At 44.4% G+C, this 23,845-nt stretch overlaps 1 protein-coding gene across 2 annotated transcripts in view; it reads right to left on the reverse strand.

Moving 5' to 3' along the window:
• Positions 1–23,845, reverse strand: part of MTHFD1 (methylenetetrahydrofolate dehydrogenase, cyclohydrolase and formyltetrahydrofolate synthetase 1) — a 293,116-nt gene that overhangs the window by 95,882 nt on the left and 173,389 nt on the right. For both annotated transcript variants that reach the window (XM_069207350.1, XM_069207351.1), the window contains 2 exons: positions 17,334–17,441; positions 17,147–17,221 (listed from right to left, as the gene is read on the reverse strand). In XM_069207350.1, coding sequence (XP_069063451.1) covers positions 17,147–17,221; positions 17,334–17,441 — 183 coding nt within the window. The remainder of the gene's footprint in view (positions 1–17,146; positions 17,222–17,333; positions 17,442–23,845) is intronic.

Raw genomic sequence — 23,845 nt, forward strand, 5'->3', positions numbered from 1 at the left:
GGCGATGTATCGGCACCAATGGAGATGCGCTGGTTCCAAGAGGTGCAACAGCATTGATGCAGGGTTTCTGGGTGAAGCAGCACTTTAAACCTACTTCCAAGGGCCAGGACTGTATTGGCATGCTTGACAGGGCAAGCCTCAAAGATGGCAGAGTCTAGGTGCTTGCAGGAAAGCTGGAAGTCTTTTGTGTCTCTGAGACTACAGAAAAGAGGAGACCAATAAGCTGACCCTTGGAGTCACTCTGGGTGTTGGGTTCAAGTGATGTAGGTCCAGTCCCTCTCACCCAGGCAAGGAGGGCAGCAGGCCAGCACAGCAAGAAAGCAGTTCTTCCAGAGCAGCAGTCCAGAAGAGTGGCAGTCCTCGAGGAAGCACAGCCGGCCATCATCCTGGCAGAGTATCCACTGATCCAGAAGTTTACTGAGTTGGTAAAGGCAGAAGTTTCTTACTTATACCCAGTTGTGTTTCTGAAGTGGGGAGACTTCACAGAGGGGCTTTGAAGTATACAGAGATCCTCTCTTCCGGCCCTGGCTCCAGGCTCACTACAGAGGGTTGAGCAGTCCTTTGTGTGGGAACAGGGCACACCCTAATCAGGTATAAGTGTGAGGCGGTCTTCAGCTCCTCCATCCAATCCTGCCCAAGATGGCCCATCAGGATGTGGATGGCCCACCTAAGCTCCTTTTCTGTGTGGCTGTCTAGAGGGAATGCACAAACCCCAGCTGTCACCCCGCCTGAGACATGTATTGGTGGCAGGCTACAGGCACGCAGGGCTAAGAGCAGGACAATCCCAACTTTCAAAAACTGGAATTTTTGAAATTGTATCAATAAATATGACTTTAGCATTAAATAGGATTTATTATTACAGTCCTATATGTGCTAAACATGACATATCTACTCCTTATTGTTAGGCCTGACAGCCTTAGGGTGTTCACCCCTAACTTTTTGCCTGCCTCCCTCCACTTTTTAGATACTGTTTTTTCTGGTTTTAAGACTCTGCACACTTACCACTGCTAACCAGTTCTAAAGTGCATATGCTCTCTCCCTTTAAACATGGTAACATTGAATCATACCCAGTTGGATTATTCAATTTACTTATAAGTCCCTAGTAACGTGCACTATATGTGCCCAGGGCCTGTAGATTAAATGCTACTAGCGAGCCTGAAGCACTGATTGTGCCACCCACTTAAGTAGCTCCTTACCCTTGTCTCAGGCCTGCCATTGCAAGGCCTGTGTGTGCAGTTTCACTGCCAATTCGACTTGGCATTTAAAAGTACTTGCCAAGCCTAAAACGCCCCTTTTTCTACATATAAGTCACCCCTAAGGTATGCCCTCGGTAACCCATAGGGCAGGGTGCTGTGTAGGCAAAAGGCAGAACATGTATCTGTGTAGTTTACATGTCCTGGCAGTGTAAAACTCCCAAATTCGTTTTTACACTGCTGTGTGGCCTGCTCCCTTCATAAGCTAATATTGGGGCTACCCTCATATGCTGTTTGAGTGGTAGCTGCTGATCTGAAAGGAGTAGGAAGGTCATATGTAGCATGGCCAGAATGGTGATACAAAATCCTGCTGACTGGTGAAGTTGGATTTATTATTACTATTTTAGAAATGCCACTTTTAGAAAGTGAGCATTTCTCTGCACTTAAATCCTTCTGTGCCTTACAATCTAAGTCTTGCTGGGTTCAGTTGACAGCTCCCTTGTGCATTCACTCAGACACACCCCAAACACAGGACACTCAGCCTCACTTGCATACCTCCTCATTTCGAATGGGGCGTTCTGGGCTGGGAGGGTGGAGGGCCTGACACTTGCATGTCGAAGAACAGTACCCTGCCCTCACACAAACAACTGCCACAACCCCTAATGGGACCCTCACAGGCAGGATTGCACTGAAAGGGGGCCTTGTGCACTTTTAAGCCACTCTTTGAAGTCTCCCCCACTTCAAAGGCACATTGGGGTATTTAAACAGGGCCTCTGCCCCTACCAACTCAGACACTTCCTGGAGAAGAGAACCTGAACCAGAATCTGCAACCTGCCCAGAAGAACTGCCTGGCTGCCCACAGGTCTCACCTGACTGCTTTTCTGTGAAGGACTGCTGCCTTGCTGCTCTCTGGCTGTGGTGAGACGTGCTCTCCAAGGGCTTGGCTAGAGCTTGCCTCCTGTTCCCTGAAGTCTCAGGACCAAAAAGAACAAGAAGGACTCCTTGTGCCGTGAAATTCGACACACAGCTTGCCAGAAATGACGGACAGCCTGTATCGCGGTGAAAAGTTCACCGCACCGGAACGACCCAGCCCGACTTTGCAACGAGACGAGCAACGCAGCGCCAGTGCAGCAACCAGAAATTCGCCGCACGGCCCACTGGATCGATGCACCGCTGAGCTGGAACGTCACAGCCCAACTTCCAGAGAGGAATCGACGCAGCGCCTGCTGTAGAAATTTCCACACAACGCCCACCGGATCGACGCAGCCCAACTGACTTCGACCTGTCAGCGCTGGAAATCCACGCATCGTCCCCAGGGCGTCTGAAAACCCCGCAACTCGAAGAGGATCCCTGACCGAGCACCAGAAATCGACGCACAGCCGTCCCTGAAAAATAAACGACATTGCCGTGTGCGGCACGAGAAATCGACGCACACCTCCCTGTTTTCCACGTATCTCCTCCTCTGTGGTTCTTTGCATAGATTTTGAACGCAAACCAGGTACTTTGTGCTTGAAGCAGACATTTATTGCTTTTAAAAGACTAAAGACACTTTATATCACTTTTACAGTGATATCTCAACATATACTTATTGCAACATAATCGTTTTTGACCTGCATTTTACCTGATAAATATTATATATTTTTCTAAACACTGTGTGGTGTATTTTTGTGGTGCTATACTGTGTTATTGCATGATTTATTGCACAAACACCTTACACGTTGCCTTCTAAGTTAAGCCTGACTGCTTGGCACTGAGAAAGAAGAGGATGGGCCCAGGATAATTTGGATTGTGTGTGAGTTACCCTGACTAGAGTGAGGGTCCTTGCTTGGACAGGGGGTAACCTGACTGCTAACCAAAGACCCAATTTCTAACACTTATCAATTAGGAATTACAGCATATTAAATGTAATAAGGAATCCCTACTGTTATCTTATGAGAGGATTAGACCTCACAGTAGTGAAAATGAATTGGAGAGTTTTTCACTACAAGGACATGTAAAACTTAAAAGTATATGTCCTGCCTTTTAATTACATTACACTGTACCCTATTTGCTACCTGGGGCTGACAGAGGGTGACCTATGTAATGTAAGGGGAGTTTAAGGCTTGCACAGGATTATAAATGCCAAGTCTACATTGCAGTGTAACACTGATTCAGTTTGTAATGGCAGGCCTGGGACATGTTTTAAAGTGCTACTTAAGTGGGTGGCACAAGCCGTGCTGCAGGCCCACTAGTGGCATTTAATTTACAGGCCCTGGGCACATGTGGTGCACTTTATTATAGAATTATAAGTAAATTAAATATGCCAATTGGGTGTATATACCAACCAATGTTTTAGAAAGAGCACAAGCACTTCAGCTCTGGTTAGCAGTGGTAAAATGCAAAGAGTCCTAAAGCAACCAAAAAAAAAAATTCTGCAAAAACTTGGAGGGGAAAAAGGTAAAACATTTGGGGATGACCATGAAGAGAGAGCCATTTCCAACACCCTTTATGCACATGGGAGAATGTGCTGAAGCAATATGGATAGCTTGAATAAATACGTTTTTTTTAGCAAAGGAGGCAACTACCTGGGCTGCGATTCTACAATAAGCGTATTGTCAACCAAGCCACACAAGTAATAGGAAGCAGCACAGTAGGTATAGTGTTACTGGTATGATGATTCCCACAATTTTAGTCACATACTACAATAGTCCTTCAACACCATCCCCATTCTTACAAATGCAGTATCCTAAATTTGCTTAACCTTTGGGTCTAATTGGACTCTGTTTCATTTAACTTTTTTTTTCTCCAACAAAATGTGTATTGCTTTTATAAATCAAACTCTCCTTCTGGAGCTACAGTTCCAACATAATTATCACAACATAGCATTAGCTAACCTACAATAGACATTTGTAGTTTGAAACTAACCACCTATGAATATGCAAGAAATCAACAACACAGTGAATGATCATTTCTCAAGTATGCTATGAGTAAGTATCTGTGATGCGGCTCAGTACTTCTGTCCTGCACTTCATTGTACAATAATATATAATGCTCTCAGAGATTTAGGGCAAGCAAACACCATCCCTTTATTCAACAAATAGCCCATTAGAGGATGCTATTGTTGGTCAAATTTGTGATCAGTGAGCGACTGTCAATTTCTCTATAGCCAACAATGTCCACAGGTTCCCTGCCCATTCCTGCATAGGTTTGGAGATTTCCATTTTAACACGATTAGTTGATGGGGCCACCAGAGGCATGTTCAATGTAAATATCCAGCCCCTTTTGGTTATGTGGTGCAGTTCCGGAGGACAAATGCCCAGGATGATCACTGCCAGGTTCGTTACCAGCAGATACACTATTACATGACTAAGGACTTCCTTCCAGAAAATTTGCATTTTGGACATCACCACCAGATATGCAGTGTATCCCCTTCCTGTCCACATCCCCTCCAGCACAGGCCCTCGAAGGAGTTGTACATTCATTTTAGGTGAACGGGAGTGACATGCCAGTGCATCATTTTATATATCAATTCTCTAGTTTGTACACTTTTTATTAGGCTGGGAATGTTGGACCACAGTTTTTCTCATGTCTGGTGAAATACCTTGACCCAGCTGCCTGGTCCACTTTTTCATATAGAGCCATTCCATGTTTGGTGCTAGCTCTGTTAGTCTGGTGCAAATGTGAGTACCCTTTGGGTCCTTATATGTGGTGAAGAGTTTTTCCCACTTCTTCAGGAGACCAGTGGCAGCCTTCTGCTTAAAGGGTGAAGGATCCAGTGTCTCATTAGGCAGTAGTGTAAATTGTCATTTCCATGGAGTTTATAGTCAAGTTTGCACTGGGTGAAGCCCTTAACCTCTTTCCTCTGAAAAAAGTAATGCAACATCCTAGACCCGGCTTCAGTCCATTTTGCACAGCTGCTCCCCATCATATCGGCTTCAAATTCTTTGTTTCCAAACATCGGTGTAAAAGGAAACGGGAACATGGGTAGATTAGGTTCTCGTTAGGGAGTCCCACATTTTCACAGTGTGCCTAAGGATGTCTGACAGATACCATCCAGGCAGTCTTCCATATTTTGAAAGCCATGGGACCACCCAAGGGGCTCATTGTAGCACCACTGCATCCGTGTGGATCCAGTGGCACTCGGTCTCAAGGACCACCAGTTCAAAAAGGACTAAGTTGGGATGTTTGATAATATTTCCTAATGTCGGGAAGGCTTGACCCACCTGTTTGTCTGGGTAGTCTCAGAAAGTTTCTTGAGACTAATGTCCAGCTACCAGCCTAGACAAAGCTATCTATGGCCTGCTGCAGGGTATGGAGATAGTGGTCAGGGATTTTGACTGGGAGAGCCTGAAACAAGTAGAGACGCCCAAGAAGGACTTTTGCGCTAAGTGTCTGAGGGTAGTTGGCTGCATATCAGTGTCTATAGTCTTGTGTGATATAGCATATTTTCTTCCCAGTGGCTCGCCGGATGGTGGATTGGATAGATAAAGTCTGCTTTGATCCAGGGATTAGCTGGAGGGCAAGCATATCAGATTTATCAAAGTTGACCTTAAATCGTGACATTTTAAGATAGGCCGCCAGAAGTTGCTAGACTTTGGGGGTAGAGCAGGTCAGATTGGTCAGTGTAAGAAGGATGTCATTCACCATTAGGTGGATCTTGTGTTGTTCCCCACCAAAAGGCATGCTCTCTTTCTCTTGCTGTCGACAAATGATTACCTCCAAGATTCTACTGCTAGCGCAAAAAGGAACAGGAAAAGCAGATACACCTACTGTGTGCCCCTTATGTAGTAGAAATGTATATGATTCTTCCCCATTTATCAGTATGTGCGCAGATGGGCTTTGGTAGCTTATAGCAAGCCAGGTTCGCATCTGCAGGCCTAGTCTTATTGTTTCTGGTATTTTAGTGAGAATAGTCCAATTCACTTTATCAATCGCCTTTTCGGCATGCGGAGACACGATCAGCATGGGAATTGCCTTATGGTGAGCCTTTTCTATAATGTGAAGTCCTCCTCTAATGTTGTCAGCTGCCTGTCACTGAGGGACAAACCCCGTCTGGTCTGGATCAATAAGGTAGGGCATATGAGACAGCAATCTAATTGCCAGGAATTTTGTAAAGTTTTTTGTGTCTGTGTTCATCAGCGTTATAGGTTGACTATACGTCACATTAATAAGTAGGTTTATCTTGTTTATGTATCAATGTGATTGTGGCTTCTGCCATGGAAAGGGACTGTGTGTGGGATAGTAGGAAGGAATTAAACAATGTTCCTGGATGTGGCAGCATAACAGGTTTAAAATATTTGAAGAAACAATTTGTCAACCTGTCAGGGCCTGGAGATTTATCAGGATGTAAGTCCTGAATCTCTTAAAACACTTCTTCTTTAATGATGAGTTCCTCCAATTTATCTCTGTTGGCTTTGAAGACTACTGGTAAGAGTGCCTCCCTGATGTAGGCATCTCCTTCTCCTGGAAATGTAGTGTCTGCTGCATACAGACAGGAACAATAGTCCGGAAATGCCCTAATCTTGTCTAAGCTCATGACCAGTTTGAGGTCTCTCTTCCCTGTGATGGTAGGTATTTGCCAGTGAGCCGTTTGAGCAAGTAGCTGCTGAGCAAGAAGCGAGCCTTCTTATTGGCCAGCTCATAAAACCTTTGCCACAGACAGAGTACTGTTTTCTCTAACTGTTCAATAGCCAGGAGGTCAATCTTCCCCTTCAAGTAGACAGCCTCATGCATATTTTTTTTTTTTTAGAGATCCTGTCTGCCTATGCCAGTCCTTCGCTGATCTGAGGTCGGTTTTTGATTAACATTGCTGAACAACATACCTGTACCTCTCTGCAATACTTCCCCTCAGATAACCACCCTGAAAGCATCTCAAGTCATGTTGGGGGAGGTCTCTTTCGCCTTCACCTCAATATATAGATGACAGTTTCACCGTGCACTTGTCTCGAGGGTCTGTTCTTTAAGAGGGATTTGTCAAAATTCCAATTCCGGTGTGTATTGTAGGAGGTACATCTCCTACCTTCCCAGCAGCTTAGGGTGTTGTCCAACCCAGCACCAGGGTGATTAATACACCTTAAGTCCACCAAACCTGCCTCCCGCATCCCTTTTAATAATTTTGTTAACATTGAGCTATGTAGGTATTGGTTTTGTGGGAGTCTGTTTAGTAGGGTGTCTGGGACTAAATTGAAGTCTCCAACCTACATTAGGCTAGGTGGGTCCCACTGTCCTATCACAGCTATCAGATGTGTCAGTGTTCCTGTCCTTGGTTGGGGCAATACATATTGAGGACGTTACAAGGAAATATCTGATGTTTCCAATGTAAATGTGATGACTCTTACTTGTGTGCCTAATCACTCTGGTTTTGTCAAAGTGGAAATCTTTGGGGGGGGGGCTATCATAACCCCCCCCTACTTGGCCGATGTGGCAGAACATATTGGGTTGGATAAAGCTCATTTGGCATGAAGTGGGTATCCAAGGTTCGCAGGTGGGTTTCTTGCAAACAGATTTCACCCATTCCGCACCATTTTATCACCCCTCACACTCTGTTCCTGGTAGCAATAAGCAAACAATTGTGTGATCATTCATCTCAAGCAAATCATTGTATAGACTAATCACCCTAATCTCCTCCATTCCCCCCCCCCCACCACCACTGCCCCTCCCCCCCCAGTGTGGCCTGAGACATTCCCATCTCAAGAGTAAGAGATAGATACTTCCCCAATGCAAGGATTAATCAAGTTGTGGTCCACATATCTCTCCTCAGGCCACCCATAATGGAGAGCAAGTCACTCTCTTTATTAAGTAGTCCCTGTTCCCTTGCCAATGTATGGCATGAGTTTCAAAAAGCATAGACCCATGTCGGAGCATCATCAAACTCTGTAGTGATCCGGGTGTGAGCTAATCGGATCTGTTCGTAAACTCAGGAACACTCCCCCGCATGGTGCGTGCCTTTAATGCATGTCCTTCATTACGCACTCAAGAGACATGCATTATCTTTAGACCTCAAGTGTATTGGTGCTAAGGCTCTTCTGTTTAGCGCGGTCTGTGCAAGATCTTGATATAGGTCTATGTCATGATCCAATTTAGGGGAGATGTTCCACCTTACTAGCCTCACGCATTATTCTATCTTTCAATTGGGAGGAACCAGGTTTTGTTATGACTCTCGACCACGTCCGCCTGAAGGGTCAACTTAATATAATTAGGGGAGAAGACAAGCTTATTTTCTAAAGTGGGAATGTTCAAAGGTGCATAACATTTTTCCTCTTTAACACAGGATCGACTGGTTCAAAGACAGACGAAATTTGTGTAGAAGCACACATGAATGTAAAAAGATATGTAGGGGAAAAAAAAATCTTCCTACATTTTCTCAGTATCCGTAACTTGTCCTTTTATATCTGCTCCTTTGCTCAATGAATAGAGGACCTTGTCATCCTGGCACCACACAGAAGTGGAACTCAATAACAAGAAATAAACAAGCACTGGTAAATGCAATATGTTACGCCTATGTGATTAATGAGCTGTTTTTTTGTTGTGGCTTTGTGAGCAGTTGTGTAATTTAAGCAAAAAGCTTAAAAAAGCATTGGCAAAGCCAATAAGTCTTGCCTATGCAAGAATAATTGACTTTGCTAATGTCATTTAGCAATGCTGCAAATGGCTGAACGTAATGTAAAAAAGCTGAAAGACAGCCACAGTTGCTCGTGTTATAGTGCTTTTTTAATTTTCAGTCATGTTGCACTGAAGCTAGTGCCGCTGTATTAAATGGCTAACAAAACACTGACAAAGCCGATAGATCTTGCATAAGCAAGACCTTTTGGCTTTGCCAATGCTTGGCATGGAATGTCACATGGTCAGGTATAAGTATTTATACAGTGTTTACAACGGCTGAAATGTTAATAATGCAGAATGGAGAATGCCCTTGCCAAGGTGTTAGTGTGTCCAGATTCAGAAGCATTTTAGGACCATACAAAAACTGTGATTATGTGCTATATAAATGTGCTGAATGTAAACATAAGTTGTAGGTAGACAGTAAAGTCCAATAGGTTACTGCTTTTATTACAGTGATACTTTAGGCTATGTGTTACTTTGGATGCAATAGTTTACATAAGAGCCAAAAACCACTCCTGACTGCTTGCTAGTAGTAAGATACAGCAATAATTGATGTTCAGTTGGTTTCCTGGAGCATTTGGCCCTTGTGCCACTGCACCTGCTGCACCCTTCAAATCATAGCCCTGATGCCTGCAAGGTAACTGCGCTGGTGACTGCTTGTTTAGTAGTAACAAATAGCAATAATCGGTGTTCAGTGCCTTTCCTGGAGCTTCTGGCTCCTGTGGCACTGCACCTGCTGCATCATGCAACAGGGTCGTCCAGGGGGCTGCCTTGCTGACTGTTCATGGAGATGAAAATCAAGTTGAACCACCTGCAATGGCCAGTGCCCCGCAGCACGGTTCCTGGGTCCTGCTCCTCTTGCTGGCTATACCTCTGACAAGGAGAACGAGACACATCAAGCAGTCGTGGACTGAGAGTGGGGTCGCTTTCAGTGGGGTTTGCGAGGAGCAGCGGTGAAGTGACTCAGCTCTGATTGGTGAAAGAAGGGTGGGGCACACAGAGGGAGGGTTCAGCAGTGCAGCTGGCTGTACCTCCTTTGAAGAGAACGAAACACAGTGAGCTTTATTATTTATGTATATATTTAACAATTCTATGTGGCACACAAACAAAAATTACGGTACAAGAGAGCTTTATACTGCAATAAAAAATACACTATGGTTTATCTGTAACAACAGCAGTAGACGCAAGGGGGGCAGCCAGAACATGAGCCATAGACAGAGGGGATGCGTTAAGATGGGTTTGCGAGCAGCAGCGATGAAATGACCCAACCACGATTGCTAAACATGAGTACTGAAAATAGAACAGAAGGGGCAGGACAGAGGATGTGACGTAGCGGCCAGAACGGCCAACCTTGAAGCTGGGGAGCCGAGTTTGAGTCTCTGCGTTGGCTCAACATTCTTTACAAACACACTAAGAGAGCAGCCTCACAAAGAAGTTAGGTGTTTGAAAAGGAGCCCTTGGGTCTTGAGACACTTGGGACACTGATAAGAACAAACACACGTGGTACAACAAGAAATAGTGCTCAACGGCAAATAGAAATGGAGGAAAAGTAAACGGCAAGCACATGAACCAATAAAAAGTATGAGAGCGATGTAAGCCCCTTTGAAGATTTATATTAAACACAATAAATTTCACAAGCACAGCACAAGCGCTGTGTAGGCAAAACATAAAAAGGAGTCCAGAGCAGTGTCTCACTGGGACACAGGCGCTCAGTCAGCAGTTCTTCTGGAGAAAGTGACTATATATTCTTGATGTCCCCCACCAAACTCGTGTACGAAATGGCCTTTTACTAGACCTTTGATAATGCATCTGATCACAAGTCTCTAGGAACTGGAAGAAAGATATGGATGCAATGCAGTGGGTCCACCTGTCTCAGACTTATTAATGATTGTTCATCTGAGATGGTGATTGTTCCTACTGGAGCAGGACCAAGGTTGATTTGCATATGGCTGAGTCCTGTATGAGGTGGCCTGGTGGCAAAAAAATGAAGGACTGGGATGCTGCCCTGAGCAATTAGCAGTGGTTAAGAATAATTCAAGCATTGAAACCATCATTTTTTGTATTCCTCAGTACGACGAGTATGCCCAGATGTGGATCCCACTCTTACTGTGTCACTGGAATTAAGCTACACCATACTGAAAAGATCAAAAATAGCCTGAAACCAGTCTGGAGTTGATTGTGTTCTGGTTAAGAATGGATCTGGCCTGGTAGTTGAGCTGGACTGTTCCAATGCTGATTGGGTCCACGATGGACTGTACATGGCCAGTGGGTGAGATGAACTGAAGTAATCCACCAATCATTTTTTTGTAATCCTCAGGTGGGCTACCAATTCTTGAGCCCCTGTATTCACCTCGTTGCCAAGGCCTCTTCAACATAAAATCAAAAGCATAATGTGCAGGTGTGCGCCAAATTTTATTCCCTTGTTGGACAAACAGGAGGTGAGCAGCCGCAAAGTGATTGTGCCAGAATGCACATTGCTTGAACTTAGACAACGCCCTGGCGGCTACCCCAGCTGAAGAAAGAGAAAGAAGCAGCTCTACAAAAAAAAAACAATATAGGCAAAGTACAAAAGTACGGAAGAGTTGAGTATGCGAAAGCAGGCTCCGGTCCACACTGATTGGCAGAGAAAAGGCAACTGGTTAGGAAACATATCATCCTGATTGTAATCAAAATATGCATTTTTTTAAATAAAGTGGTGAAGGGAGATTAAAGAATATATGCTTCAACAGCATAAATATACAAAATGGAAATCATTGCATGTAGTGCACCGAGTAAGACCTACCAAGGGATGAAGAGAACAAATGGATTATTGCTCCCTCTTTTCACAGATTACATGTGAGGTGACCTAATTTTAGACAGGTCTTTCACACCTGCTTGGATTCTATGTTAGTACATTCATATACATGGATGGATTAGGCAGAACTCGCATGAATGTAAGTGAGAAATTACAACTTTCCTTGGTTTGCATGGCAGTCTTGCAATCTGAAAACACAGCCACAGGAAAACAAACGAGATGACTTTAAAAGAGCTCTTTCAAAACAAGAACATATTGAAAGAAAAACAAGCTTTGCCAAGGCAGCAGATGCCGAGAATTATTCTTAGAAAGTCCTTTGCCAAAACGCTAAGGAACAGAAAGGACAGAAATAGTTTTCAATGAAGAGTGAAGCCAAATGTATCCACACATTTTAATAGACATGTGAGTCAGAGTTTCGGATTTGTACTGCTTAATATAACCATATTTCCATGTTTCAACTAGGATTCTGCATCAAGCAGCCTTAAAAATTTTAAAACCAGAACCAAGCAGGCTATCAGAATGGCACATTGGGCCACGTTCCATTTTCTATATATATTAATGAAATTGGTTTAAAAAAAATAATATTTAGCTGTAACAATCTTTATTTAATTGGCTGGTCTCCGAATGGGAAAGAAAAACCCTATGGTCTGATTGCAAGTTAGCCGGTAAATTCTGTGCAAACCGGAGTTTGTGTGCGCCTCTGCATTGCCCCCCCCCCCCTCCCGAACATATTCTGCGTCTGTCTTGGCATTCTTTCCCCAGAGAACCCCACAGAGAGCTCATCCTCCACCCAATATTCCTTGGTACGATCAATGTAAAAGCTGAGCACTCGTGGTCCAGACCATGAATTCTTTCTTCCTCTTTTGAGGGATGAGGGGGAGCAAGAGATGGCTTGTCTGACATGGAAAGGCGTCACCAACTTTGGTAGTGATGCAGCTCAAATCCTCAGCACTAGTTGTTTGTCTGAGAAAGGAAGTGGTATAGAGAGGCTAGATTGAAAGGGTCTGATGTGCTTACCTGGTGTGCGGATGTTCTCGCCACTTAGAAAGTTGTTTTTCAGGTGAGCAGGCACAATGGGCAACAGTGCATTGGTTCAAATGGGGTACACATCCATCAGAAAGGTGAGGACTAAATTAAAGTCCCACTGTGGCATTTCAAACAGCGTTGGTGGAAACATATGGTGCAAACCTTTTACAGAACAAATCACAATTAGTGATTTGAACAAGGACCGTTGGTCCCATAAACATGAAAAGCCAAAAGGAAACCTATAATTGTGGCCGAGCAGAGCTTTGCTGGGCCAAAGGCTAAGCAAATAACATTCAACAATTTCACCTGCAATGGGTCTTGCTGCTGGGTACCAACCCACGCCATAAACGTGTCCCAGTGCCCTGCATGTACAGATTTTGTGAAAGGTCACCTGGCAGCTAAGATGACATCAATGACCTCGAGAGGGAGCTCAAAAGAACTCAACTGCTGCTGCCCAATCTCTAAGCATTAAAGAGCAGATTGTGCAGGCTCAAGTGAAAGACCCAACCCTGCTGTTGTGACAGGCGATCCCCCCACAGCATAAGTCCAATTGACCAGCAGTTGCTCAGGTCCAGAAAATTGGGGTACCACACTCTTCTGCCATCGCGATGACTGGGCCTGGTCGTTCCTGATCTTCACAACTCGAGCAAGGGGAAGTAGGGAGGGTAAGGCATACAGGAGTCCCAAGCTCCAACTCTATGCACAATGCGTCTTCGAGGGAGTGCTTTCTGGGGACCTCCAGTGAATAACATTGCTGACACAGCACATTCTTAGAGGTGTCAAATAGATCTAGCCAGGGTTTCCCCTCATTGGAAAATGTCCCAGGTCACCTCCGGAAGCAATTATCATTTGTGATCTGCTAGACGGCACTGGCTGAGTTTGTCCGCTCTTACATTTAATGATCTCCCCAGGTGGTGCACCACCTGGGAAATCTCTGGATGAGCCAGTCAGCTCCAGAGGAGCAGAGTCTAGAGGCACAGGACTCTGAAACCCACCACGTCCTGCTTGTTTCAGTACCACACAGCGGTGGTATTGTCTGTGAAAACCTGCACTAGCCTTAATTTGACAGTGGGCAGGAAGGTCTTCAATGCCATGACAATCACCTACAAGTCCAGCAAGTTGAGGTGGAGATGGGTTTCTGCCAGAGAAGAGTCCTCAAATCTAAACCTTTTCCAGATGACTGCCCCCTCCAACCCACTAACGATGCATCTATCACCACTGTAAACTCTGGGTGGGGAAGGGAAAGGGGTCTGCTGCTGGCACCACTGCAGACCTTTTGGAGTCCCCTCAGACACCTGCATGGAATCTGACATGTTCCCCAGGTTCTGGGCCCACTGAGACTTAAAGTCCCACTGCAAAAACTGCATGTGCTACCTGCAATGGTCGGTGAGCAGAATGCAATAATCCTAAGAGTCAACCTCCCTGAAACCTACAACAGAGGTTGAAACATCAGTATCTTAGCCTACATGTCCTGGCCTCGTTGTTCCAGAGGAATGGCTCAAAAGCACACTGAATCCAGGATGGCTCTGATGAAGGGAAGCCTCTACAAAAGGAGTCAGGTGTAACTTAAACAGGTTGACTGAAAATCCCAATGATGTCAAGAGGTTCGCCGTTTTCTGGAGGTGGGCTTTGACAGACTGACACAATCGCCTTCAACTGCTCATCTTTCAGGTAGCAGAAGACTGGTACACCTCCAACCTCTGCAGATGGGCAGTAACCACTGCCATCACTTTTGTGACACCAGAGGGCACAGGTGATGTTGAAATGCAGCATAGACAATGGGAAATACTTGTGGCCTACCTTGAACCGCAGATAGCACTTGAGGGCCTGCAGGACTGGGATCTGTAAATAAGTGTCCTGTAAGTCCAATACCACCTTCCAGTCCCTGGGATCCAGGGCAGATAAAACCTGGGCTAAGGTGAACATCTTGAATTTCTCCTTGCACAAGAAAACGTTTAGAAGGCAAAGATCCAGGATAGGAAAGACCCCTGTTGTGTAAATGTAATTATGGTAATATGCTTTGATGTCTTACAGTAAAATGCTAGGATGTCTTTGTAATGTAGAAGGGATCCTCGGTCTAGCATTCTGTGGATGACAGTGGCTGGACGGAGGAACCAGGCAGGCCTGTCTCCTGTGTGCTGGAAGACTTAATAAAAGGAAGGAGTTATTATGCTGCTGTTCTTCATTTTGTTGGAAGGTTCACCATAACAATATTTGGCGACGAGCTTACAGGACGACCCTGGCACCTTGTCATCATATTATATTGAAGCAATTCCATTTAGGAGAGAAGTGTAGCATCAGAGGTAGCACTACTATTTGGTGTGAAGCGGTGTTCAGCATAAGCTACATTAAAGAACTGTTACTGTTATTGGTACTGGCCTACTCACGTTAAGGAGGATCATCGGAAGACCCGAGACAGGTCAAAAGAACTTGTGCATCCTAGCATAAGACGGACAAGTGGGTCTCAGACAGCCATCCCACTGTCTATGGCAGGTGTGGCGAGTAGAAAAGAAATGGCAGGGCCTAGTGCCATTGGACACTGCAGGAGCCATGTGATGTTTTGCTACACCTACAGGAAGAAGCTGATTCTGCTTCCCACTGGATGGCTGTGTGCTGCTAAGTGCACACTGAAGTGTCTGTACAGTCATTGCCATATAGTCTATCTAGAAGTAGTAGGTGCACGGGTGAGGAATATAAGCAAAAACTATGACAAATAATAAAAAGTTAGCACACCTTTAATTGTCAACAGGTATAAAGGTCTCAGTGGTATTCTGGAAACTGGTTGCCCGTGCAGGAAGTTACATGCCCCAGTTGCTGAAAAGAATATCAATGTTGATCCCTAGTCGAATAGTATTTTGGTCTTTACCTATTCTTGGCTAATTTACTGGAGATTTTATAATTTTCTGTATAACTGCAACTAAAGGAAGAGGCTGATGCCCAAAACCCTCCACACCTGGAAGGCCAGTAAAGGCACTTCTCGTCTAAAAACGTAATTAGACCGAAATCTTGTTTGATTATAGCTGCCAAGTATTCTAAGGTTTTGTTAGCACTGCCTCCCAGGGAAACGGAACTAATAAAGCAATTGAAAGGAGAGTGAACAAATCTAGAATCCTAGAGGGTTGGCTACACAGTGCACAACACTTACTGACCTTAGCCTCACAACTGATCTAAAAACCTATACTAAATTACATTACACTCATTAGGATTTATAGGTGTACAACATCTTGATCCGTATAAGGAGTCCTCAACAAGGAAACATGGAGATGAGCAAGTGGGTATCAAGTTAAAAATATACACAAACAAAACTTCCGGAGATCTAACAACATTTTGAGCCACATATAAACAAAAGGAGACCACATACAATGATCCAGGGCTGTTTTAAATTACAATGCAGTCATCGTAAAGGAGTTTGTATGTGATCATCTTGTGATGGATTTTGAAGAAATTGAAAAATGATCAGCTGAAAAGGGAAAGAGCAGTGCAGGCTTCATCTACACAACTGTGGTGTCACAAAACTCAAAAGGAAGTTTGCGTGGATTTCTGGTGCGACACATCCAGGCAGCCAGGTGTCCAGCAAGCCAAGGCTAAGTAACATTGAATGGAGCAGACGTGGGTTATACCAACTGTGCTTCAGTGGGCTCAGTTGAAAACAATTATTAGATATCACTATGTTGGCTTGCTTGTTCTCTTATCTTGTATTGTGACAAGAGGAATAATACACATGCCAACAGTCACAAACAACCTCCTTATTTTGGGGTTACAATAAAAATAACCTAACAGCCGCTCATCTAAAGGAAAGCGCTAGGTCTTACTACTCTGGAAAAAGTTTGCAGAGGTGCCTTGCTTATTTTCCACTGCGGTTACACTGGTAAAATATATATGAACATCTCTCGCGGAGACAACCTTATATAGATCTGTCCTGCTCGGCAAGAGCTGGGTCACCCCCTTCATTTTCTTAACTAATGGATGCTGGAAAAACAAGATGATAAAGGCTAAGAAACGCTAATGTAATCATATGTTCCGAGAAAGAACTAACACACTTCCTATTTCTTTGTCCAAACAGCGCGAGAAACAAGTGCCTCAAATCTGACCCTAATTGCTATATTTGGGGAGATCTGAGATTTGCTTCGTCTTTTAGTCATTCTATATAAATTACACCTCATTTCCAATTTGTATAGGAAGCATGAAGAAGAAAAAAGTTCATATCACAAACATCAAGCATAAAATATTTGTCAACCTTTTGAGACAAGCAATACCAACTTAACCTTTTTAGTGATTACTTGGCTCAGTTTGATGTAATTAAATTGACCAGAGGCGTAATCAATTTGTGCTTTTTAAAGTGGATCCCAACACCTATATTAACACAAAAATATTACAAAGTTTTGAAACTTAATAGATGAGTTTGAGTCATGCTGTCTTGGTTTTGAGAACAGATGTTCCTTCTGTATGTTGTCAAAAGTTTACTTTATATAGACTAAATGAAAAACAATCTGAAAAGGTCTGATTAAATTGCAAACAATACACTAAAAACTAAGGAGCTCAAAACACTGACCTTAAGCCTTCTAGTTTGTATGTCGGAGAACTTCTTAATTCCATTATTTGAAGGCACCAAACGACTAAAGAGAGCCTTCAAAAATAAAAAATACAAGCTGCTTAGCAATGCAGAGCTGACTGTGAAACATATTAATATATGGCGATACAAGGAATATGGCTAACAAAGGAATTTTGTAACTTCCTACCTTATCGGTCTGCGTATTTTCATGAAACATGCGAGCATCAATGGCGGCAGCCACCAGGTTATTAGCAGCTGTGATTGCATGGATGTCCCCAGTAAGATGAAGGTTAAACTGTAAAATGAAATAACAAAAAAGGTATTTTAGAGATGCAAGAAAAAGGAAGGCACCTCAACTTAAAATGAAATTGAGCTTAACTTTACTACCTGTACGGTAACAAGCTACTGACATGTAAATTAAACTTTTCATCCCTTGTGCAGTTTTGTACAAACCCATGAATATCCATAAAAATTTTCATAAATGAGAATTTGAATCTGACATAAAATTGCTCTTAAAGTGGTGACAATAAGCATCCCGAAACCCACATATCCCAAACCAATAATTGCTCTTCAGAACAGTTATAACTAGGGGGATGTCTCAATCACTGGGCCTCAAGATGCTTCTATATCTAAGAATCAGAATCTCTACCACCTTCCATGTCCAATCCTATCACCCACAAACTACCGAAATAACTTTGTACCTTTTTACATCAGAAACTCTTCTAGTGAGGGCCCGTAAAAAAACACAGATCCTGCGAGACACAGCAATTGCTCTAATCGAGGTCCAAAGAGCCCTCCCTACTCTTCTCTTAACAACCAAACCAAATATAGGTCTTCTGTCTGCCATTTTTTCCTCCTTGCATGCTGTCTCCGAATTGTTCTGATTGCATCCACTACTATGCACTGCTCCATTTCTGCCTCAGTGACCCTAATCTAGCAAGACATAGAACAAAGTGCCATATTGACACTAATTCGCCACTGTGTAATTTCTTTTCCTCACAGTTTCACTTAAGCTTGCACGGAAAAAGCATTCTTTACTTCAATTAACCTAAGTTGTGACAAGTATTCAGCATGTATTGTTTACCACTCTGGTGTAAATATTGTGGTATGCTAGAACGGTGAACACGATCTATTCACACAAAAATAAAAATGTTGCATTGCCCCGTGAACTTTGTTGGAGCCAATGATGCGGACTGAGACGTGATCCCGTAACATGTGGAGAAAGGGAGGTGGGTACCATAGATAGTAGGACTAATAGCAAGCAGTAAGTGGGGAGAACCAGAATATTGGAGTATTTAAAAAAGGCATTGTGAGAAAGTAGCCTCTTTCTACCCTTGTTACCCCCACTTTTGGCCTGTTTGTGAGTATATGTCAGGTGTTTTCACTGTCTCACTGGGATCCTGCTAGCCAGGGCCCAGTGCTCATAGTGAAAACCCTATGTTTTCAGTATGTTTGTTATGTGTCACTGGGACCCTGCTAGCCAGGACCCCAGTGCTCATAAGTTTGGGACCTATATATATATGTGTTCCCTGTGTGATGCCTAACTGTCTCACTGAGGCTCTGCTAACCAGAACCTCAGTGGTTATGCTCTCTCATTTCTTTCCAAATTGTCACTAACAGGCTAGTGACCAATTTCACCAATTTACATTGGCATACTGGAACACCCTTATAATTCCCTAGTATATGGTACTGAGGTACCCAGGGTATTGGGGTTCCAGGAGATCCCTATGGGCTGCAGCATTTCTTTTGCCACCCATAGGGAGCTCTGACAATTCTTACACAGGCCTGCCTTGCAGCCTGAGTGAAATAACGTCCACGTTATTTCACAGCCATTTTGCACTTAAGTAACTTATAAGTCACCTATATGTCTAACCTTTACCTGGTAAAGGTTGGGTGCTAAGTTATTTAGTGTGGTGTGGGCACCCTGGCACTAGACAAGGTGCTCCCACATTGTTCAGGGCAAATTCCCCGGACTTTGTGAGTGTGGGGACACCATTACACGCGTCCACTATACATATGTCACGACATATGTATAGCGTCACAATGGTAACTCCGAACATGGCCATGTAACATGTCTAAGATCATGGAATTGTCACTCCAATGCCATTCTGGCATTGGGGAGACAATTCCATGATCCCCCGAGTCTCTAGCTCAGACCCGGGTACTGCCAAACTACCTTTCCCGGGGTTTCACTGCAGCTGCCGCCAACCCCTCAGACAGGTTTCTGCCCTCCTGGGGTCCAGCCAGGCTTGGCCCAGGAAGGCAGAACAAAGGACTTCCTCAGAGAGAGGGTGTTACACCCTCTCCATTTGGAAAAAGGTGTCAGGGCTGGGGAGGAGTAGCCTCCCCCAGCCTCTGAAAATGCTTTGATGGGCACAGATGGTGCCCATCTCTGCATAAGCCAGTCTACACCGGTTCAGGGATCCCTCAGCCCTGCTCTGGCGTGAAACTGGACAAAGGAAAGGGGAGTGACCACTCCCCTGACCTGCACCTCCCCTGGGAGGTGCCCAGAGCTCCTCCAGTGTGCTCCAGACCTCTGCCATCTTGGAAACAGAGGTGCTGCTGGAACACTGGACTGCTCTGAGTGGCCAGTGCCAGCAGGTGACGTCAGAGACTCCTTCTGATAGGCTCCTTCAGGTGTTACTAGCCTATCCTCTCTCCTAAGTAGCCAAACCTCCTTTTCTGGCTATTTAGGGTCTCTGCTTTGGGGAATTCCTTAGATAACGAATGCAAGAGCTCATCAGAGTTCCTCTGCATCTCTCTCTTCACCTTCTGCCAAGGAATCGACTGCTGACCGCGCTGGAAGCCTGCAAAACTGCAACAAAGTAGCAAAGACGACTACTGCGACCTTGTAACGCTGATCTTGCCGCCTTCTCGACTGTTTTCCTGGTGGTGCATGCTGTAGGGGTAGTCTGCCTCCCCTCTGCACTAGAAGCTCCGAAGAAATCTCCTGTGGGTCGACGGAATCTTCCCCCTGCAACCGCAGGCACCAAAGAACTGCATCACCGGTCCTTTGGGTCTCCTCTCAGCACGACGAGCGAGGTCCCTTGAACTCAGCAACTCTGTCCAAGTGACTCCCACAGTCCAGTGACTCTTCAGTCCAAGTTTGGTGGAGGTAAGTCCTTGCCTTCCCACGCTAGACTGCATTGCTGGGAACTGCGTGTTTTGCAGCTGCTCCGGCTCCTGTGCACTCTTACAGGATTTCCTTTGTGCACAGCCAAGCCTGGGTCCCCAGCACTCTAACCTGCAGTGCACGACCTCCTGAGTTGTCCTCTGGCGTCGTGGGACCCTCCTTTGTGACTTCGGGTGAGCTCCGGTTCACTCCACTTCGTAGTGCCTGTTCCGGCACTTCTGCGGGTGCTGCTTGCTTCTGAGTGGGCTCTTTGTCTTGCTGGACGCCCCCCCTGTCTCCTCACGCAGTTGGCGACATCCTGGTCCCTCCTGGGCCACAGCAGCATCCAAAAACCCTAACCGCGACCCTTGCAGCTAGCAAGGCTTGTTTGCGCTCTTTCTGCACGGAAACACCTCTGCACGACTCTTCACGACGTGGGACATCCATCCTCCAAAGGGGAAGTTTCTAGCCCTTGTCGTTCTTGCAGAATCCACAGCTTCTACCATCCGGTGGCAGCTTCTTTGCACCCACAGCTGGCATTTCCTGGGCATCTGCCCACTCCCGACTTGATCGTGACTCTTGGACTTGGTCCCCTTGTTCCACAGGTACTCTCATCAGGAAATCCATTGTTGTTGCATTGCTGGTGTTGGTCTTCCTTGCAGAATTCCCCTATCACGACTTCTGTGCTCTTTGGGGAACTTAGGTGCACTTGGCACCCACTTTTCAGGGTCTTGGGGTGGGGTGGGCTATTTTTCTAACCCTAACTGTTTTCTTACAGTCCCAGCGACCCTCTACAAGGTCACATAGGTTTGGGGTCCATTCGTGGTTCGCATTCCACTTCTAGAGTATATGGTTTGTGTTGCCCCTCTCCCTATGTGCCCCCATTGCATTCTATTGTGACTATACATTGTTTGCACTGTTTTCTATTGCTATTACTGCATATTTTGGTATTGTGTACATATATCTTGTGTATATTTGCTATCCTCATACTGAGGGTACTCACTGAGACACTTTGGCATATTGTCATACAAATAAAGTACCTTTATTTTTAATATATCTGTGTATTGTGTTTTCTTATGATATTGTGCTTGTGACAATAGTGGTACTGTAGGAGCTTCACTCGTCTCCTAGTTCAGCCGAAGCTGCTCTGCTAAGCTACCTTTTCTATCAGCCTAAGCTGCTAGACACCCCTCTACACTAATAAGGGATACCTGGGCCTGGTGCAAGGTGTAAGTACCTCTTGGTACCCACTAAAAGCCAGTCCAGCCTCCTACAGGCATACATTCTGTGTTTTAATGCAAGTTTAATGGGGTAAACTCCAGTGTGTGCTCCTTGCAACCTCTAAAACCACATAAAATATACCGCTAAAAAAAAGAAGCTAACCCACATGCTTCCTCATCCTTTACTGTACCATTTACGAACAATAAACCATTAGATTTAGGTTATCGAGTATTCTTTAATTAAAATGCATATATTAATAATTGACAAGTCGTGTTAAGCTTTTGAAACTGTGTTTGATTAAAAAAATCCCACTTTGTACTAAGTATTTTAAAAAGTACAAATAATTTTGATAGTTTTAGGAAATCTGCTTTTCTGCAGGGTCAGCCTAGATTTTTAGCCTTTGCTGGACTCTTAATTATTTTGGCTGGCTTCAGAACTTTGTGTATTTTACCCTCTGCTAGCCTGTAGAAAAGTGCCTGTGCTCCAGTTGTAAACATGGTAGAAATGGCATACTCCTAATTGGCATATTTAACCTATGAGTCCCTAGTATAATGTGTAGAAAGTGCACCCAGGGCCTGGAAGTTATAACACCACTTGTTGACTGTAACACAGCTATTCTGCCATTCTCTACAGTGGCAGTACAAACATGGCTTCAGGCCTACCCTGTGCAGAATAGCAGTAGCAGTGTACACACTGCAACTTGATCTGGCAAGAGAAACCCTTTTAACTGGTAAAAAACTCACATTTAATAAATTAATAAGTCACCCCTAAAAATGCTTTGAACCACAGAAGGCAAGGAGCATGGTGTTTAAAACTAGAACATATAGAAATGTAATGTTAAAATGTCCTTATAGTGACTTACCAAAAGTTTTTTTTCACTATAAGAAGGATAGTTGGCCCACAGAGAAACACTGTTAAACAATATTAAATAGTAATACTGCATTGTAGGAATGAGCAAAAAAAGTAGCAACTATTTTTAATAGTTATTAATAATCAAAATCAATGGTGAAGTTAGATGTTTATTGACTATTAGGGAAAAGTAACTTTAAGAAAGTTATCTCTGCCCTGCCTGACATTCCTGGAGGCTAGTTTGCAATGGCTCTCCAGCTTCTCCCAGCTAGTAATTAGCATTGAATAGGTATGAAAAAGGTGTGAAATGCCTGCCAGGAGCAAAGTTTCTGAATGAGCAAAAATGACTCCTCGGAACACTCCAGAATATGGAGGGTGGGGCTGTGGGTCTCACTTTGACAAGATAGTATCAAATTCTGCTTGACATGTTTGTTGAGCCACATGTAACACTTGGGGCACACTTGAAAGGGATAAAAGGATGGCAAGATAGTTCTTGTGTATTTGATGTCTGTTTTTTTGAGGACCGTGCCTTTGTCTTACCAGACCTCTGTCTTTATCTTATGGGTGTAGTGCCTGCCTCAAACTGCGTTTACTGTTAGATGTGGGAGGACACTAGGTTTAAGAAAGTAAATTACCCACACACACCCTGAGCACTTAGAGCCAAGTTTAGAGTAGTCGAAGACTTTTGCTATCTTGGAAATGCCTTAGCGCATTGCATTTTTGGGGTCTGTTTGAATTATGGCATAAAGGAACTAAGGAATTACTACAAAAGTAATTAGGCCAAGGCCTGGGAACATTTGCCTCCCTGATTTGGGAGGGGCCAGAACTCACCTCTACCCGTGCCAGGCATAAATGTGGCATCTCCAAGCACCTAGTTCAGAACACTTTCTGGATGTGAGTATGATCAGGAGTGGACTGGACCTGCTGTCTGCAACTTGAAAGATGCCCTGAAGGACTGGACCTGCTCCCCTTTGTAGCCAGGACAAAGAGTCGCCTCCAAGGATCACTTGGATGACCTTCTGGGTGGCTATTGGGAGACAACACGCTGCAGGGTACCTTTTCCTGAAAGTACCCAGTTGACCAGTGGTAACTGGACCTATCCTGAGACCTGATGTTGGCCCCTGCCTGAAAAACTGAGTTTTTAAGTTCACCTAGCCCCCTTCGTCCAGGGGGCTTAAGAAGTGTACTCCTGTGGTGAATTGTGACTCAAAAGACTAGGGGCAGATGTATCAAGCTTTCTGAGGTCGCAAATGGGCCTATTTGCATTACTGGCCTGTTTATGGCTGCAAAAAAGCATTTTAGTATGTATCAAACCCAAACCGCAATTTGGTAACACCTTATCAAATCGCAATATGAGTTTGCAACCAATACAGTATTTGTAGGGGTTTTGTTTCCAAATACTGAATCAGCATGGTATGTATTAATGTTTTGAGGCCGAATCCAGTTGAAAACATTAATAGTATACCGACTACAGAAGTGTGGTGGTAATGCATTCACAAACGAAATGGGGTCCACCT

The sequence above is a fragment of the Pleurodeles waltl genome, chromosome 9, assembly GCF_031143425.1.
Source record: "Pleurodeles waltl isolate 20211129_DDA chromosome 9, aPleWal1.hap1.20221129, whole genome shotgun sequence".
In the NCBI taxonomy this organism is placed as follows: Eukaryota; Metazoa; Chordata; class Amphibia; order Caudata; family Salamandridae; genus Pleurodeles; species Pleurodeles waltl.